Source organism: Carettochelys insculpta, chromosome 2 (genome assembly GCF_033958435.1).
Source record: "Carettochelys insculpta isolate YL-2023 chromosome 2, ASM3395843v1, whole genome shotgun sequence".
Taxonomy (NCBI): Eukaryota; Metazoa; Chordata; order Testudines; family Carettochelyidae; genus Carettochelys; species Carettochelys insculpta.
The window spans coordinates 225,148,896-225,170,076 of NC_134138.1; the positions used below are offsets into that span (position 1 = coordinate 225,148,896).

The 21,181-nt window shown below is 40.4% G+C and overlaps 1 protein-coding gene across 1 annotated transcript in view; it reads left to right on the forward strand.

The window, feature by feature from the left end:
• DGKB (diacylglycerol kinase beta) overlaps window positions 1-21,181 on the forward strand; it is a 481,053-nt gene that overhangs the window by 359,169 nt on the left and 100,703 nt on the right. Inside the window, exons 21-22 of the mRNA XM_074986201.1 lie at window positions 1,732-1,822; window positions 8,773-8,968. Coding sequence (XP_074842302.1) covers window positions 1,732-1,822; window positions 8,773-8,968 — 287 coding nt within the window. The remainder of the gene's footprint in view (window positions 1-1,731; window positions 1,823-8,772; window positions 8,969-21,181) is intronic.

Here is a 21,181-nt window from a genome sequence, read left to right on the forward strand (position 1 = left end):
TCGAAGTTTGGGGCACGTGTAGACACAGCCCTTGTCTTGCAGGGGTGTTGTGAAGATAAATATATTAAAAAATTGTGAAGTCCTTTGAGAGCTACTGATGAAATGTGCTATATAAGAGACAAGTATTATTCTGAGAATAATATCCTTATCTATCATTTGTGCTTACAAAAGGGTGCAAAACTAAGATCTGTTTTCAAAATCTAGCAACATCAGCTATGCTTGAAAACACTGTCACCTGAAATGGTTTCATCCTGATTGTTAGAGCTGCTTTGTGAAGCATATCTCTGCTCTCACAGAGTAGATTGACGTTTAATGTAGAGCTCAGTGTTGAAAATTGTTTTCCAAGACTTTCAAATGATCCATGTAAAAGCCCTTTTTGAGAAAGGTTACAGAGTTTTACAGCAATGTCTCAGCTTGCTGTCCTGACATTTTGGTATTTTGGAGTAGCTCTCTACATCCTGTTTCAGATACTAGTAGTGACAACTTTTATGTCACTCCCCTGGTGCACCAGGCAGAATTCTATCTACCTCTTTTATCAGATTCTGGGAACTGAAACCACTGTTTCCTGTAAGTGGGGAGATGGGGTGGCTGCCCAGGAGAGATTCAGCTGCTGCCTAGCTGACTAGAGGAGTGTCCACAGCCACCCAAAGCTATTAGTGGTGCACATCTCCACTTGCCTTGGTGCACATAATAAAATTTATTCCGCCCATGACTGGGGAAAAAATAGAGCGAACGCTGACTGCCACTGATGCAGCAGCTCTCCACATTGCCTTTAACTGGTCATGGCTTTAAGAGCCATGAAATAACCTTAGGTCTCTAGATGAAGCTACAGGATTGATAAATGAGAACAACCTCATTGCTGGCAGATTTTATAACTTCAGCTGTCTATATGCTCCTTGTACTTCAACATGAACTATGCACTGTTCATGCAAAAAATAATGGTTACAACTGAATGCACCGCACCAATGATTGATTCCTAACTTGGTATCTTTTTAGAAGGATAGTTTCCTTTTTTGTCATAGCATAATTAAAGATAAATCTAGTAGAAGAGTATATGTTTCACTATACATTTAGGAGCTGACACAATTTTTTCTATCCTGTATATTTTCAATATAGATTTTCATCTGCTTTAATTTTATACTAGAATCTAGTAATTAACTGCAAATTCCATGCCCCCTTTTATTGATCAGTTGTCCTACAGCAGAATGTCCGAGGAAATACTAGAGTGGGAATTTTGATTTTCATTGAATATCTTGTTTGTGTTAATGAAGGTGAATGACACAATTAGCTTTGGGCAGAGTTAAGTCTTGTCTTACCTCTTCTTCATCATGAGGGTCTCCCCTACTTCCATAAGACAGAACTCTGTGCAATCGGGATTTGAACTCTGAACCATCAGCATGTAAGAGCGAGTTTTCTGAGGTGTATAACTGGTTAAGTGACAAAAAATATTCTAATCGTCACCGAAATAGAAAAGTCAAAAGTACATTTGATCCTGTCAGTTGTACTCATTCCTGTTATCTCTTTAGGGGATATCACACAACTTGACACCGACATATAAGCTTTGAAAAGTATGAGCTCATCTATTTCAAATGGGATGGCACACGTTCCCAAGCCTTTGCCATTACTTATGATGGGAGACAGGATGATCACTTTTTTGTTCAGATTCTGATATTGCATAAGCTTCTTCTTCTTCTTCTTCTTCTTCTTCCCTGTTTTTTTTTCCTGTTTCAGAATGAAGAACAAATTTTGGTATTTTGAGTTTGGCACTTCTGAAACATTCTCAGCCACCTGCAAGAAGCTTCATGAATCTATAGAAATAGAAGTAAGGAAATAATTAGTGCATGCTATAAAGTATTTCTGGTATGACTGAAATGCAAGGGGGAGGGGAAAGTGCAAAGTGCCTAGACCCAATAAGACAAAGGAGTGCACAAGAGTTTGACCTCAGATCCAAAAAAGTATTATTTTGGCATGTCTATTTGTGATGTGGAAAAAGTTCGGTTTGATGATTACCAAAGTCTTGAGGCAGTAGAAGAGGGCAAGAGGTGAACTCTAACATTGGAAATCAATAGAGAAGTTACCATCACTAGGTCAGAGAGAAAAATGAAAGACTTATTGGAGGGAGTGAAGACTGCTACAGGATTAAAATAAAAAAAAAAGTCATATTATTTCCAGGTCCCAAGTTTTCATAACCTTTAAAACTCAGTTCAGTAAAATTGTACTTGCTTTCCTGAATAAAGGTTACACAATGCTTTTTTTGGAATCATTCCCCTTCATTAGCTACCTTTTCTCTTTGCACAAGGGACCATCTTTCATCTTACCATTATACATCTATGGTTAGCTAAAAAGGCGTCTTTGGTAGAAGTGGAGAAAATAGACATTAAAAATCAGGGAGCTTTGACAGTCCTTGGCACAAGTCATTGATGGGGGCTGATAGTCACATAACAAAAGTAATGTGTGAAAAGAATATAATTAGTAATATAAACCTAAGGATGTAAGTTATAATAATGCAAATGTTCCTCAGGAGGAGTGAACCCTTTTCCTTTTCTGATATTAATGGCAAAGGGCTCAGACTCACTTTTAATGTAATCAGTATGAGATGTTTTGCCACTGCTGTTAGCAGATGTAGACCCAAATGAGTTGGATTTTTTTTTGTTTTTTTTTCTTTAAAAAAAAGAGGGAAGGTCTGATCCAAAGCCTGCCAAAATAAATTGAAAGACTCCCATTGACTTGAATTGGTTTGGAATCAGGTCCTAGGGCGTGGCCTACACCTAAAACTTAGGTCAACCTGGCTGTGGTGCTCATGGGTGTAAAAGTTCACATTGCCGAGACGCACAGGCTATGTCTATGCCAGACATCGCATTCGACCTCTGATACACAGGGTTAGCTGTGTCAGTTGCGCAGCTAAAATCGACTTACCAGCAGTCGACTGCTAGAGATGTCCTCACAGAAGAAGGTTGATAGGAGCATTTATCCCAGAGACCTTCCTTAATCCTTATCACTTGCAAGACATTCCAGGGTCAACAATGACCCTGGAAAGCACCGTTTCATGCATGTGCAAAACAAAACCACAGAAGATCTACCCTGAGTAGGTCGATCTTCCATGGTAGTATGGAAACAAGCATAATTAAGCTGACCTAAGCCCTTTATAGACAGGTTGACACAATAATACTTCTGTTGATCTAATTATCACCTCTGGAGGAGGTAAATTCACTGCAGTGATGTAAAAGCCCTTTTCATCACCATAGAAAGAGTCCACAGGCAGGGTTGCTGACAGCATTGCTAGGCTCCTGAGCAAGATGGAGGGGGCATCTGGGGCCTCAGATAGTACCCGACCTGTGCTACTCAGGGCTCCAGCAGAGATTTAAAGGTCCTGGGACTTCTGCCGCTGCAACAGTAGCAACAGCAGTGACTGGGGCCCCTAGGCTGTTATAAATAGCTGGACGCATGGGCAGCTGCCTAGTTGCATGCCTCATGTTGCTGGCCCTATCCACAGGACACCATCAAAGATTACTGAGACTGGCATTGTAAGGCTTATGAAGCCCAGGACTTGCTCAGTTTGTTGTTCGATTGAAATGCAGGTTTTTGCATGTGAAAGTTTTTTTTTTTTTCAGAAAAATAAATTAGGTGATTCTGCCAAATTGCCATTTCTCCTGAAATTAGGAATATTTATAATTGGCTCTTGAAGCAGATTTTTATACCTAATTTTGATGGTAAAGAACGTGTTTCATATTCAGTTCTAAATACAATTAACTTTAAAAAAACATTTTCCCTAAATGTCTGGGGAACTGACTAGGTGCGATTTTCTTCAGTGTGGTCTTGGAATATAAAACTCAGATATAATTTAGCAGAACATGAAGCACAGAGCAGATTTTGCTCCAGTGAACAACTTTCCACTCAACCAGTACATGGTCTCTTTACCTAGTAAGAGGTACAGAGAAACTGTATAGGTGTCCATATATTTTTAAATCCTGCATACTCGAAATTAAATGAATTTTCATCTAATCTTAGAAAGGTGGCAAATTGGAGTCTGTAAATTATTATTATTAAATTCAAGACATTAGAATTTCATTTATTATATATGCTTATTTTTATTCACTTAATGCAGAATAGTTAATATCATTAACTCTAAAGAGAGGGACCTGAGCAAATCAAATGGAAATAGACTCTTTAATATTTATGTGGTGGGTGGTGGGAAGAAATTATGCACAGCTATTACCTTGAAAAATAGGTTACTTTTATACCAATAATCCATAACTATGTATTTGTGTCTTATTCTCTTTTGTTTCTAAATCATAAGCATTTGTATTACAATATGTTTTTATCTGCTTTGTTACCTTGTTGCTGTCCTTTTCTCGGGGACATCACTGCAAGTGAGACCTGGTGAATAATGCCGCATTTTACTTTGTGTATAAAATACACAGAGTACATTTGCCACATAGCCAAATTTTGTGTGAAAAAAACCCTTGAAGATTCTATATCTCTGAGATTTGAGAATGTAATCAGACACTTTATGGGCAAATATTTGTTTATCCTTATATATGGTTTCCAACTGAATTAAGCTTGGCCTTCCTTCACTCAGATTTGTTAAGTCCTGTAATTTCTTTTCTGCACAAGGTGAGCAGTACATTTTAAACCACAACATCATACATGAAAATCCACACAAAGGTTAAGGAAAAAGCTACTTGTTCAGGAAAGCAAAGTATGCTCAAACGCAGTCCAGAACAGGAATGCTTTTTCTCATTTCAATGAGAAGGAAAGCAATTTTATGGAGGAAAATGGCAATCGGTAACATTAGGTTTCTTTCCTTTATAATTTGAGATGTTAAAAAATTAGACTTAAAGCTTTACAGAGTGTCTTGGGTTATCAGCTTCTCCTCCATAAATGCCTTTCTATATAAATGAGCAAGGTTAAGTGACAGTATGGTGTGGCACGGTATTGCATTTATTCAGATTGTATAGCCTTTATCTCAGTTCTTTTCAGGAAACTAAATCAGACTTGATAGCTTCACTCTAAGACAGGTCAAACATGTTCCAGGCTAATGAATGTAATAGAAAAGCTGACACAGAAAAGTGGACTGCTTCCAAGAATGAGCCCTAAAGGAACCAGAACAAAACTATTATTTTCTAGTTGACAGAGACATGATATACATCTAAAAACATGCTGATATATTAACAATACCTTTACATTACACGAAACAGGAAAAAATAGGAACACAATACATATGTGATTTGTTATTTTGGCCTATGAATGCATTAGGGCAACAAAAAGCTACCTATAGAGCAAACTTCTCTATGTATGAACAGAAGAAATCCTCCTTTACTAATTCCAAAAGTAACTCATCACAGTGGGATTCTGAGGCCTAGTCAAATAATTGTCTTAGTGTACTACCTGCTGTGCTCAATATTGAGTGAAAATGGAAGTGAGGCCCCTGAACCATCTTATTTTAAAATTCTTCTTTTATTTAAATAATTCCAGTCAGTTTGGGGGACGCCAGACCTTTATAAATTAACAGCAGGGAAATACCAAAGGTGTCAGATTGCATATTTATCATCTTTTTCGTGTAATACTTAAATATGTATTAAGAAGTGACTGACATAAATTAGGCAGATTTCAGAAGCCACAGGCCGTGGCTTGTAGAGGACCCCCTTCTGCTTGACATTTCATCCTTGTCAAAGATCAAATTATTTTAATTTAGGCTGCAAATTATAAGGAATGAAGACTTCTTTGTGGGAATTCCCTGTGGTAATCTGACTTTTGTTGTTACTGCTGCTTGTCAGTGTGCAAAAGATATAATATGCATGCAAATAAGGTTAAAAAATATGTACTATCTAATTATCCAGCCAGTACATTCCACTTGAAGACAGTGGGAGGCCTGACACACAGTATGTGTTTGATTCATTGAGGCCTGCAGGGTATTTACACAAGATTACTTTTAATTATGAAATTAATATCTGTTTATCTAGAATGTATAGCAGTAAGTAAGTATACACATGAGCAGAATTTTTAGTAAAATAAGTCATCTTTATCTTTAATACATATAAAATATCAGAAGAACCATGAGTTTTCTTCCAAAATGACATTGAAGGCGCTCATCACCTTTTTTGAATGTCAATGAAAATGTGCCCTTTTCGTTATATGTTTTGCCACAACTGCCAAGTCACTGTAAGATGTCATTGCACCATACCTCCTTCCCTCTCTGAACCTTAAACCTAGATATAAACATTTTAATTTTTGGAGAAAAAAATGTAAAAAAGGAAGCTTTACTGTAGTGATTTGTTTTGTCCGTTTCTAGATTTGTAATATTGTTAAAAACATTTGAAAGAGAGAGAGAGAGAGACTACATGTTAAGTAGGGTTTTGTTTTTTTGCTTTGAGTGAGTTACAGGATAAGTGAACAGTTGGGGCAGAGATGATCATAATTATATGTATCAATCTCTTTTTCTTGGGAAAAGCCTTAATAAAGGCTTAATGTTAAGCAGAGAAAGAAAATGACAGTGGCCTGTAGAGCAGTGAGCTACCAGATGTCAATGAACTCTCAATGAAGAATATTTTTTTCATAGATTTCTTCCTGGTAATTATATATAGACATTTCAAAGTCAGACTGTAATCCTGCATTTTAAAATGCACAAGTGGATCCCTGCAGCTATGCAGAACCCCACTTCAAGGGCTCGGTAAAAGTGCAGGCATATTGTAAATTGCAAGACCAGGACCTAACTTATCCATATATACTGCAGTATATAATAAAGCAGGTGGTTATGCCTGGATGTCTCCACATCTGAGCTGTGTTGTGAGGCAAGATGCTAGTGGGCAAGTACTATCAGCCAGTATAGAGATGTGGATTCCAGTGACTTGGGATTTCTCAGTGAATTAATAAATGGATATAAAGCCTTTGTTTCTGTAATGGGTACAAATGTAATCCAGGAAGTAGTAACAAAAAATTCTTTGTTTTCTCTGCAGTTGTTGGTCAGAGTCTTGCTGTAGGTGGAATGGGGTAGTGGTCTCTGTACTTTCTAATGGCATAGGTATCTGTACTGAGAAAACACCACTCTGGCTCGGTCTACACTTGCCCCCCCAACTTCAAAGGGGGCATGTTTATCAGGGTGATGGGAGATTACTAATGAAGTGCTGCCGTGAATATGCAGCACTTCATTAGGCTAATTCTACCCCGTGGCAACTTCAAAGTGTCAAACTTCGAAGTGCCAGCATGCGTGAAACCGTGGGCACTTCTAAATGCCCACGCTACTTCAAAGAGCCTGCGGCTACATGTATGCCGGCACTTGGAAGTTGTTGCTGGGAAGAATTAGCTTAATGAAGTGCTATAAATAAGTACTTAAGTAGCAATCTCCCATTGCCCTGATTTACATGCCCCCTTCGAAGTTGGGGGCCAGTGTAGACAAGCCATATGTTGTTTATGTATTGCTAATATCAGCTGAAAGGCAAAGGACTGAATGAACACAGAAACTAAATTATCATAACAACCCTCAGTCTATCTCTGGCTTAGGAGATGTAAACAGGGCAGTGCATGGTGAATCATCTTCTCTGGATAAACAGGAGAGTTTACTAGCTAAGATTTTACATCCATGAGCACTAAGTTTCCTAAACCATAAGGAGATGGTAACGAAACAGTAGAGAGACTCCTTATTTCATTTTCAAGAGAAGTTATTATATTACTGAAGAAACTGGTTTTTAAAGCAGAATAGAATTTTCCTTATGGCTCTGCTAGTAGCATTTTGCTTTTGGCCAAAAAGGTTGTGAGTATGTCTCCAGCATGGACTCATTCTCAGTGACATGACTGCTGTACTGTACAAAGAGAGTGTGTTCTATTAGTCCATCAAATGTGGTGATAAAGTCCTCCAGATTTCCTCTTGATTAACAGCAGTGGAGATTGGTGGTTCAGCATTCACCAGAGGAGAAGCACGAGCAACAATAGTTTCCTTCCAGTTATGTGTCTCAAGCCTGGAGGGACCATCTACAGAAGTGGGATTGTAGTGTTCATTCAATGGTCCATTCTCGATGCTCATTCAGTCTGTAGTTTCAGGAAGTGTTTTCAGTAAAAGAATGACACTCAAAACATGGACCTCCCTCCCTCCCCTCCCTTCTTGTCTAAACAACCCCAAACAATTCCTCATCCCAAACACTAACCAAATCAACCTAAAATAAAAGTAAACAAAAGTTTAAAAAATTGAAAATTCTACCCAAGCAAAGTTTTACCCTAAAAAGGAGAATCTTCAGATCTTCAGCAGTTCCAGGAAGAATGGCTTGGGACTGTCACTGTTGCTACTGATTTTTCAGGGAAAGTGCTCAGAAACTATAATGGTGGGCAGCCATATAAAACCCTAAAATCGGAAGAGTGTTTCTTTGGCACAGACAGAAGTCCAAAGTTTTGTGTAGGTAATTTTTGTCAGATGGGTATTTGTCCAATAAGAGCTGCAGTGAGATCAGAAACATATTTCACACGAGTCAATGCATAACCAAGAGATAACAACCGTTCACTGCTAAATACTTCCATATTTAAAGCAAGCAACCTGGGGATGAATAGTGCATGTCTAATCTACATTCTGCTTCTTGAACCAGGACCTGCTACCCTTCTTCCAAGTTCATACCTCCTTTCCAGAGATAATATCTCTATAAGTATTAAACAAGAGTATGTATTTCACAGTAAGAGTTAAAAATTAAGGAAAAATACTATCTGGTAGGTGGAGTATTCTGATTTTCTCTTTCTGTCTTACTGCTTTCTCTCTTTATATCTTTTTTTTTTCCCTTTGCTAATCAGTGTGATGGAATTCAGCTAGACTTAATCAATATTTCTCTGGAAGGAATTGCCATTTTGAACATCCCAAGCATGCACGGTGGATCAAATCTTTGGGGTGAGACCAAGAAAAGACGTAGCCATCGTCGAACTGAAAAGAAGAGGTTGGATAAAAGAACTACTGTCACAGATGCCAAGGAATTGAAGGTTGCATGTCAAGGTAAGTCTGCAGATTAAAATGAATAGCTGGTTCTAGACAGTCAAACAGTTTATTAGACAATAATGAATGCTATATGCCTCTTTGGTGAAACTGACAGTGGCTTACACACACACAAGATGGTGCAGTAAGGTACTGGCATAAACACACACTGATAATTGCAGAATGTGTACAAATCTACCTTCCCTAGACTGATCATCACATGTGAAGGTGACTAAACACAATGGCTACATCTACACTAGCACACTACGTCGAAGTAGCCTATTTTGAAGAAAGAACATCAAAATAAGCTACTTCAACACATGTTTTCTACACGTCCTCTGGGGCTGGTGCCGTTGACGTTCAACGTCAAAGTAGAGACAGAGAACGTTGAAAGCAGCTGCCCCAGAAGGAAATGCGGAGCATCCACACACACAAGCGCTCCTCATCAAAATGAGGGGCCAGCAAAGCCCTAAGCTGCTCACTTAAAGGACCCTTCCCAGACACACTCAGCCTGCACAGTACAAGATTCACAGAGCCAGCAACTGGTTGCAGACCCCATGCACACAGCATGGACCCCCAGCTGCAGCAGCAGCAGCAGCAGCCAGAAGCCCTGGGCTAAGGGCTGCTGCATGCATCGACCACAGAGCCCTGCAGGGGCTGGAGAGAGCATCTCTCAACCCCTCAGTTGATGGCTGCCATGGAGGACCCCACTATTTCGACGCAGCGGGACGTGGATTGTCTACACACTCCCTATTTCGACGTTGAATGTCGAAGTAGGGCGCTATTCCCATCTTCAGAGAGGAATAGCAATTTCGACGTCTCGCCACCTAACATTGAATTCAACATCAAAATAGCACATGGTGCTTGTAGACACGACGCACACTATTTCAGTGTTGTGCCAGCTACTTCGAAGTAGCCAGCTAGTGTAGATGCACCCAATATAGAGCACTGCTGTTTTGTTCTATAGAAAAAGTGCTTAGTAATACAGCATCCAGGTAAAGGCTAGTCATGAATGACACTTGGTTTTAGTGACAGTTATGTCCCTTCTTGGATAGAATTTGTCCTGCAGGGGTATGGGACTTGTCACATCACAGTAATAACAAGGATCTGCTATCACACTGCAGCATGCCATGCCTGGATCCCATCTGTGCTCCCTAATTATGTACAGTGCAGTTTCTCTGCCAGATTTCCCTCCCATTTCATCATTACTCACTTTTACAGAGAAGATCAGGAGTCAGTCCTGAGATTTCATTATTAATAGGTTATTTTTGGCAATCAGCATAGTGAATAAGCATACATTTTACTTGATGGGAGCTTAACAGCATTCATTGTATCACATCATTAGATGTCACAAATTAAGATCTCTAAATCAATTTTTACATTTTGTGGATTGCTTTCTAAGAAAAAGCTTATCATGCCCAGAGGTAGACTCAAACCTGGGGCCTTTAGAGCTTAGTACAAGCACTGCTACAGCTTGAACTAGAGGCCAGCTAGCTTGCAGCTTGGTCTGTGTAGGACACTTGTTCTTCGTCTGTGAAGTGGTCTAGGTTTCACTATATGGAACAGTTAACCACACATAGGTGTGTGGGTTGCATGGACCCATAGAAGGTTTCTACAGACCACGCTATGAGACTGTGGGCCTGTAGCTATCATCTACATACTCCCTAACTGGCTTGCTTTGTATTTTTCACTTTCAGAGAAGACGATCACTTACTTTAATTGGTTACAACATTCAAAAAGTATCTTTCTCCATAAAACTTGGGGTTTTTATATTCGGATTTTATTTGAATCCTTTACTTTTGTTGCTTCTTTAAAGATTTGAAATGTCTGTGTGTGTGTGTGTGTGTGTGTGTGGGTGTGTCCCGCTCCCCTCACCCCCCAGCTCTGATACTCTGCAATTAAACTTTTTTTTAAGTCATTATTTGTTCCTGACACTAGTATGGTGTATACTGTGGCTCTAAATCACTACCAGAATGAGAAGAGAAGGCAATGGCCATTGGGAGCAGTTTACTGAGGACTCTAAGGCTACGTCTACACGTGAAGCCTACATTGAAGTAGTCTATTTCGATGTGGCGACATCGAAATAGGCTATTTCGATGAATAACGTCTACACATCCTCCAGGGCTGGCAACGTCGATGTTCAACACACCGAAATAGGCGCTGCGAGGGAACGTCTACACGCCAAAGTAGCACACATCGAAATAAGGGTGCCAGGCACAGCTGCAGACAGGGTCACAGGGCGGACTCAACAGCAAGCCGCTCCCTTAAAGGGCCCCTCCCAGACACAGTTGCACTAAACAACACAAGATCCACAGAGCCGACAACTGGTTGCAGACCCTGTGCATGCAGCATGGATCCCCAGCTGCCGCAGCAGCAGCCAGAAGCCCTGGGCTAAGGGCTGCTGCCCACGGTGACCATAGAGCCCCGCAGGGGCTGGAGAGAGACTGTCTCTCAACCCCTCAGCTGATGGCCGCCATGGCGGACCCCACTATTTCGATGTTGTGGGACGCACAACGACTACACGGTCCCTACTTCGACGTTCAACTTCGAAGTAGGGTGCTATTCCCATCCCCTCATGGGGTTAGCGGCTTCGACGTCTCGCCGCCTAACGGCGATGTTAACATCGAAATAGCGCCCAACACATGTAGCCATGACGGGCGCTATTTCGAAGTTAGTGCCACTACTTCAAAGTAGCGTGCACGTGTAGACACGGCTTAAGACTGCTTGGAAACTGGCCACAATAATGGCATCTGCTGTACCCATTAACAGGTGCAGCATGTTCCCTTCATGTTCATCCTCCTTTTAGCCCAGCTCTGATGGCCCAGGTGGAGAAGGAACAGGTCCGTGGTGCTACCATGCCTTTCTACCAACTAGAGTTTCTATTGTTACCATCAATACTGAAATCCCTTGGTTCTTGAACATGAAGAGGAAAAGAAAATGAGACGTGTGTTTGGTCCATGGATAGCAAAGTTTCACTGAAGTGTCTCCCTTCCCTTTTATTCTCCTAAGGCAGTCCAACAGCTTGTCAACATAAGCACTTTTGTCAATAAAGCTTTTTTCTGGTGGGGTGTGTGTGTGTGGTTTTTCATGTAAGTTTTACTGACAAATATGCTAGTGTGGACAGCACTAGATCTGCAGGAGTAGCTTTCACATATCTAACACTGCTCATTGGGGGTGATTTAATTATTCCGTCAGCAGAGCTCTCCCTCTTGCCTGCAAGGTGAAGTTACATGGGAGACCTCACTGTGGTGCAGCTGTAGGAGTACAGCTGTGTTGCTCCAAGGTCTGTACCATAGACATACCCTAATGAACAAAGGGATGTGGTGTTTTTCACACCTACCACAGCAGTTGAAATGCCTTTCAGATTGGTATGGATGAGAACTGTTGTAACCTGTAAGCTATTTGCAGAGCTGTATGAAATGGGATAGCAGTTTATCTAGTGAGTAGTGGATTGGTCTCTACACTACGAGAGGAATTGTGACAGAGAGGAAGCTGTGCTAGTCTATACACTATCAAAACAAAAAGCAGTCAAGTAGCACTTTGAAGACTAGCAAAATAGTTTATTAGGTGAGCTTTTGTGGGACTGAAGAAGTGGGTCTGTCCCACAAAAGCTCACCTAATAAACTATTTTGCTAGTCTTTAAAGTGCTACTTGACTGCTTTTTGTTTTTACAAGAGGAATTATTACACTTTTATTTACATCCCTATTGGCAGTCTTATCAGAGATCTCAAGGACTGAATGAAGGACACTAGTTAACTTTAAAGGTGGTCTCTCCATGTCACTGCTCAGGAATGTTGCTTTGTAGTGCAAAGAAGTTTGGAATGTCACTGACTGTGGTGTTGTAACTTTTTGTTGGTAAATAATATGATCCTGCTTCCAGTATCAACCAAATACTTTTCCCAACCATTCCATCAACTTAAACATTTAAGTCTAAAGTAAATGGTTCGTTAAGAAGCCCTACTCATTATCAGATAGGAAAAAAAAACAAATTTGTTATGAGAAGAAATGTATTTTTATGTTTCAAAGAGTTCCTTTTAAACAACAGATTTTTAAGTGTATGAAGGAGTAATTTGACTGTGATTCTTTTACATTTGAATTTTAAAAGCTTTGATTAGATAAGGTGAAAAGTTTAACTCTATCAGCTATCTAAACAGCTGACTTCCTGTCTGTTCTCAGACTCTAGGATTCCTTTGCTAGCTCCAGAAAAGTATGTCCTTGAGTCACATCTTGTTTTAGATTAGTGTATTTTTTATCCTTTAATTCATTTTAATTACTTAAAGGCTTTTGTATTTTCTGTTTGGCGCTAACATTTCACAAAATTTTAAAGACTTCTGCTGAAGTTTGTACTAGTGGATACACATAAATACACATCTGTATGTTAATCTCTGCTCATTAGTTTACTTAGTTCAGATAAATATCCTTTCAGATGGTTTCATATCCAAACAAACCATTTAATCGCGGGACCTAACTAAACAGATACACTTTATAGGAGATTATTAGCTGACATAGGGCTTTTATAAAGATACTTATCTGATTTTCCAGAAAATCTAATTCTCTTAATTAGAACTTTTTGAACAGCATTGAAACTCATTTTTATAATCAAATAATGGTAATACACCTATGTCAATAAAACTATGGATCAATCCGTGTTGCATCATAAATCCCTGCTTTTCTGATTTTATAACCTGACCATAAAAATGTTCATCAGACTGAAGCTTGGCACACAAACTCTGAATCTTGGGATGATTAACATTGCATTGTGATTGTGCAATCTGCCCTGAGTAAGAGGCATGGTATTGCTTTGCTGACCCTGGAGCGGCCCAGGAGGCCAACAGTGGAACTAAATACATGAAGTTTATGCCTGGTGCAGAATAAGCGGCCTGATGCGTGCGGGTACACCACTTATTGCATTGAAGGGGAAGAAGACAAAAGTCTACCTACTGGTGGCCCCTCCTGTCCACTGGGGTGGGAGGAATGTGTTTTTTCTGTGGAGGTAACTTCCTCTCTTGCATTGCTACTTGTAATGGAGGTAGCCTGGAAAGGGGAGTAAGGAGTTGTCACTTTACACTTGTGCTGCCATGCTAACCAGGCTGCATTTTACCCCTTATCTAAAAAAGAAGAAGAAAAATCATAGACACACAAGGCCGGAAGGAACCTTAAGAGGTCATGTGGGCCAGCCCTCTGTGCTGAGACAGGAACCAGGTATACCGTGACTATCTCTGACCAGGGCTTGTCTAACGTGTTCTTAAGAGTTTCCTTTGTTGGGGATTCCACAGTCTCCCTTGGAAGCTTATTTCAGTGCTTAATTATCCTTAGAAAGTTTTTTTTTTCATACTATCTAACCTAAATCTCTCTCCAGGAGATTAAGCTGATTACTTCTTGTCTTACCTTCAGTGTACTTGGAGAGCAATTGATCAGCATCCTCTTTTTACCAACCTTTACCGTAACTGAGGTGTGGTCCCCCTCAGTCTTCCTGCCTCAAGACTAAATATGTTCAGTGGTTTTAACCTTTCCTCTAAAGTCAACATTTCTAAACCTTGTTTTCATCTCTGTTGACCTCCCCTGGACTTTCTCCAGTTTATTTGTGAAACAATATTATTATTAAAATCTATGGAACATAAACTGAAATTTAACAACTTGAAAAGCCTAGGGCTTCACTTAGTGCATGGATGCAAATTTGACTAATTTCTCTGAGAGTGGTGCGTGGATGTCAGAGTGACATTTGGCACTTATATATTTTCCACTTATAAGTGTCTTATGTGTGACATGGCATATTCTAAGAAAAATTTCTAGAGCAGAAGCACGTGCTTATTACTAAGAAGTTAAGAACGAGTTATGTTATGCTTTATAATAATTCAGGATAGGCGCATTTGGGGGAGGGTTGTAAGGTACTGCATGGCTATTTTTGGTGCTGGTGCTCTCCAGGATCTCTAAATGTCAAGCTTTGAATCAGAATGTTGACTCAGGGAATCTGAAAAACCTTGTACAGTAAGGGAGAAACTACATTCTAGGATAAGATGCAGTGTAAAAATCTCCTATTCAGAAAGAGTTCAGAATCCGTGAAAGCTCAAATTGTCCATTGTGGATTGAAGTCTGCAGACAATACAATAGCAATGACCATGAAAGAGGTAATTTAACTTAGAAAATCTTGCATACGTTATGTAGTTTCTGTTCATTACACAGTTTCTCTTCATTTTGTGTTGTTTTGGATAACTTTAGATCACAAACATAACCATTCATACTATCCTTTGAAAACACATGGGAAGATTAAAACAGCTATTGTGTAGATGTGTGGATTCCAAAGACAGAAGGGATCATTGTGATTATGTAGTCTGACCTCCACTGCAACACGGGCCATGGAACTCCCCCAAATAATTCCTAGAGCAGATCTATTTTAGAAAAAAAATATCAATTATTTTAAAATTATTAGTGATAGAGAATCCTGGCTAAATTGTTCCAAAGGTTAATTACTCTCTTTGCTAAATTATATATATAATATGTGCCTTACTTCCAGTCTTAGTTTATATATCTTCAACATCTAGGTCTCTAAGCTTTTTAATCTTCTTAATGGTGGGTAGGGACAGGGTTGGAAGCACCTCAACCGTGTGACAGGCTGCAGAAAGATGGGACAACTCCTCTTGCATAGGACACCTTCCAGGGCCAGCACACACCCATCTCTGCTTGCAGCACAAAAGCAAGCATGGCAACATCAGACCATGCCACGCTCACTTCTGCAGTGTTGCTGACAGTGCCACCACTAGTAGTATTGCAGAAGTACAGTAGCAACAGCCATGAAAGAGGCGATTGACCTTTGGCTGCCTGTGGGGTGGTGTGATCACAGTGCTCTTGGCAGTCAACCTTGTCACCCACTCATAAGGCCATCCCTGCCTATTGTAAAAAAGTGACAGCTACCCCATATCATGCCATCATCACTTTTGTCTTGCAACTGTTGGCAGTGCCCTTTCAGATTTGCATGCCTGGGAGCAGCCACTGGTCTCTGTCCACCCAGCTCAGAAGTCATTGCAGAAGTAAGGAAGACGATATCATGCCACTCCCTTGTGAAATATGGCAATTGTAGGAGTGGTATGATCTTGTCTTATTATTATGAAAATCATGAAAATCACATAATGGACTCTGAAATCTGCTTTTCCTTGTGAAATATGGCTGTTGTAGAAGACCAGATTTTGCAGTCCATAACATGATTTCCATGATGATGAATTTGGTAGGAACCTATCATTGTTTATTGTTATTTTTATTTCTGAGTCTTAAATAAAAATGTGAAATGGCATAGAGCCAAGAACCAATCCCTACAGGACCACACTAGAAATCCACATCCAGTGGTGAGTCTCCATTTACAATTACATGTTGAGACCTGTCTGTTAGCCACCTTTTTATCCATTTAATATATACCATGTTAATTTTATATATTTCTAGTTTAATCAAAACTTCGTGCAGTTCCAGGTAAAAAGCCTTAGAGAAGTTTAATTATATACTAATTATATAACATCACCACTATTACCTGTGTCACTCAAAGTTGTAATCTTATCCAAAAAATTAAGTTACTGTGTGAGGATCTGCTTTCCAAAAATCCATGTAAAATGACATTAACTATCTTATCATCTCTTAATTTTTTATTTATCAAGTCCCGTATTATCTTGGTGGGGATTGAAGTCAGACTAACAGTCTTATAATAGTTGAAGTAATCTTGTTTGTTCTTTTAAAAATTGCCATATTAGTGTTTTTCTAATCTTATGGAACTTTCCCCATCTTCCAAAACTACTAAGAATAGGATTTATGGTCCATGGAGCTCCTCAGCCAGCTCTGTCAAAACTCTTGAATGTTAGGTATCCACAGCTGCTTATTTTAAAAAAAAATAGTTAAAATAGGCACTGTTTAACATCTTCCTGTGATTCTAAGTGAATAGAAGATGGCTTCTGATATAATCTGATGAAGTAATTTGTTTTTCCACAAATACATTCATTTATTGAACAATTCTGCCTTTTCTGTATTATAATTGATAATTCTACAATTTAATTCACAAGTAACATTGTAAGGATTTGTCTTCTTCCTAATTACTTTTAAAAAATCCTTCTTATTTTCCTTAACTCTGCTGGCTGTACATTATACTTTGTGTCACCTGCTTCCCTTATCAAATTTCTACCATTTCTAGTTTACATTTATATTCATTAATGTCAATTTATGCTTCCTTCTATTTCCTCTATTTTTGTGTAATGTCTGCTGCAAAATGACATGAAAATAGCTTTAGCGTGTAGCAGACATCTCCGTAAAGTAATTTAATATATGATTTCATGCTCTTATTTAGTTATTTTAGAACAACCTTATTTTATGGATTGATGGAATTGGACCCGCCTACTGTTGTATATTTCACCCATATCATTAGTAAGTTTTCTGGGATATTTGGATTAATTTAGAGGAACTTCTTTTAAACTGGCTAAATATGTTTCCAATGACTTTTTCAAAACTGTAGATACACTTGGCATCCCATTTCCAGTAATCAGAAAAAAAAATCCATTCATTTAAATTCAGTGACTAAGTCAATTAAAGATTAAAGCAAGAAAAGAATTTCATATTATTTCTTAATGTAAAAAAAATGAAAAAAATCATGGCATATCAAGTGTCTTAATTCATGTAAGAGCTATGCATACTGATGTTCATAGCTTCACTGACTTAATATTTAGGGGTCAAATCATTAGGTGTTTGGCAATTCTTTGCTGGAGCTCCTGAGTATTTCGAGGCAAACTGTAGCATTTGAAGTATATGATGTGTGCAGTGTTGTGTGCCTCCTGTGGCATTTATTTCTGTGCAGTTACCAGTTGATTTAGATATTTATGCAAATCTCTTTGGTTTGAAAATGTCACAAAATTTTCTGTATCTGGACATTTCCATTATTTCCTAGTTTCAGCTGTTCTGACAATACTATAAGGACAGATATTGTCTTGGAGGTTTGGGGTTGTTTTGTTTGTTTCTTACTTCAGCTTCTGGCCCTGGGTGAAGCAAGGAATGAAAAAATGAAAAATGGAAAATTAATATATGTTAAAATAGCCCTCTCTGCCCCCAACTCTCACAAATAGAGATGTTTTTCATGTATCAAAAAAGGTTTGAGTTCATTTTAGTTGAACCTGTTTTCTTGTCTCCAAAGATGTGTGCAGCATTTCCCCTCTTAATGTTGTCCCATTTAATGTTTTTTAATCTGTGAGAGCATTTTTGTTTATAGTTTGAGATACTCATTTCCTAGACCTGGAAGGGACCTTGGGAGGTCATCTAGTCCAGTCCCCTGCCCTCTTAGGAGGACCAGGCACCATCCCTGATATCTATGTGCCCCAATCCCTAAATGGCCTCCTTGAGGACTGAGCTCTTAACCCTGGGTTTAGTAGGGCCATGCTCAAACCACTGAGCTATCCCCCTCCCCTGTGTTTGTGTTCATTTAAAGTTGTGCAATGTTCCCTTGTAACCTCATTTGGCTTCCTGCTTAGTCTGCTGCTTGCAGGATTTTCTGGAAAAAGTGTCTGTCTTGTGCAGATTTGGAATCAGCATGGGCTGGCTGCTAAGTTCCCTGTAAGGCAGAAGTAGGCAACAAAATGCAGTGGTTCACCAGGATTAGTGCATGGTGGGTTGCCACAGGTACAAGTGATTTCAGATCCCATCGACCATGGACCGTCTTTCCCTGCCCATAGGAGCAGCAAGAAGTGGCACAGACTGGGACACTGCTTCCCAAAGCCCCCATTAGCCAGGAGCAGTGCTCCGCAGCCAACAGGAGCTGCAATCACCTGTACCTGCAGAGGCACAGGTAAGTATAGTGGTGGCAGGCCCCCAGGTGCTAACCCTGGGGAACTGGATCCAGCTCACAGGCTCAGATTTGCCCATCCCTGCTGTAAGGTATGCAGCCCAGCAGCTGCACTTCAGCTGCCCCTCCTTCCACTGCCCTGCTGCTTCTGCCCGCTGCCTGGAGCTGCTCTCAGGAGCCTCCTGCTTTCTGTGAGGGGAGTGAGAGGATGGGGGAGGGGGATGCTGCACAAATCCATTTACCTCCACCCAGCCCCCCACTTTGGATCCCATCTCCACAAAGCACAATATCCCAGTTACAGAGTCTTATCTTTGGACTTTCTGGTCTACTTACAATGGTAACAGCAACGAAGGGTCCTGTGGCACTTTATAGACTAACAGAAAAGTTTTGAGCATGAGCTTTCATGAGATGAAAGTGACTCAGATGAAGTGAGTCTGTGCTCATGAAAGCTCATGCTCAAAACTTTTCTGTTAGTCTATAAAGTGCCACAGGACCCTTCGTTGCTGTTCCAGATCCAGACTAACACGGTTACCCCTCCAATAATTGACAATGGTAGTGTGCTCAAAGTGGGGCCAGCGTACTTAAAGGGGCAATACACATCTATGTCTACCTCTTTGTTAAACACACACACACACAGTCTGTCTGTCTGTCTCTCACAGACACACTGTGTGTGCATCTGTGTGTGTGTACATCTCTGTCACACACACGCCCCTTGGCGCTGTGCAGGCATGTGAAACATCCAGAGGAAGCTCACTGCAAACAGACAGTGCCAGTTCCATAGGTGCACACTACCAGGGTAGCATGGTGTTCAGCTTCTTAAGCGGAGTGTTCGCAGCCACCGCTATGCATCTGTTATGCGCCCTTCCTCCCGCCTCAGTCCATGCAACCCGAATAGTGTGTGGCTATATGAAAAACATGTTAACCTTTGAGGGTGCAGCCAACTGCTAGTTTGGCATTTATTAACAAAACATTCCCAGGGAAATATTCTATCCTCTGTCTCCACCACCTCAACCACTCTTCACAATCGTCACTGCTGTGTACAGTACTACATTGCTTAAAACTTACACAGTATAATGTATATGCAGTAAACCCTTGAAATGCACGATTTTGAGTTGCGCTTAACTCATTAGCGTGAGTTAAGCGTGACTCAAAATCCTGCTCCCACCAGCCCTGCTCACCACCCGCACATGGCCTCAGCTTGCCCCCCACCCTCCGCTTGGCTCTGGCTCTCCACCCCTCATGCGTGGCTCCGGCTCAACCCCCACACCCTGGTTCAAACCCCCTGCCTGTAGCTCCAGCTTACTACCCCATTCGCGTCTCTGGCTCAACCCCCCACCCAGGTTCAACTACCCCCTCCATCCCACTGTGTGTGGCTCTGGCTCAACCCAAACCCCGCCCCCCCGGCAGCCCTAACCCACCCTGGCTTTGCCCTGCTCCCATGGCCCCAACCCACCGCCAGGCTTAACCCTCCTCAACTGCCATCCCCTGACCCCAGGACTTACCTTCCAAAATGAGCTCCTGGTGCTCCTGTTCCTTCCCCAGCTGCAGAACATGTATTCTGCAGGAGAAAAAAAAGGCCCTCCCGACTTATGCAAAATTCGGATTGCGCAAGGGTACGTGGGAAGACAACCCCCGCATAAACTGAGGTACTACTGTGCTGCCCTTTCTCTGATGAAAAAAAAAATTCCCTGAAACTCAACCTTCCCCTCCCCCCATTTACATTAATTCTTATCAGAGGGGTAGCGGAGTTAGTCTTTATGTTCAAAACAACAAGAAGTCCTGTGGCACCTAATAGACTCACAGATGTCTTGGAGCATAAGCTTTTGTGAGTGAAGGGTCCGCGAAAGCTTATGCTCCAAAATATCTGTTAGTTTATACGGTGCCATGGGAAATGGACTTATTTTTGTTATTCTTATGGGGAAATTGGATTTGCTTAACATCATTTCACTTAAAGTAGCACTTTTCAGGAACATAAGTGCACTGTTAAGTGAGGAGTTCCTGTATGTTTCTACTTTCAGCATTCTCAAATAGAAATTTAAGGGCTTCAACAAACATACCATATGCAAAATAAATTTGTGACTCAAAATTTAAAATAAGAGCTGGTGCACTGGTAAAAATCCAGAAATGTTCAACTAGGGCGAGTCCTCATCCAAATTGGACCCAGAGTAAATAATCGGAGGATTAGCACAGGCTCAGCAAATATATAATGTTGAAAATGTGTAAAGAAGAGTGCAGAAGGGAAGGCAGAGGACAGAGGAGAGTAGGAGAACAAAAAGCACGATATTGAGAACATCCACATTATCATCCTCTGATGATGTAAATTGAAAGTTTGTTAATTCTTTGTCCAGTGTTGCATTAAGGTAAAGCCTACATTCCAGTTGAGACTCTACTGTATTTTTGCCTAGATAGGTCTTGGGAGAATTTACTGA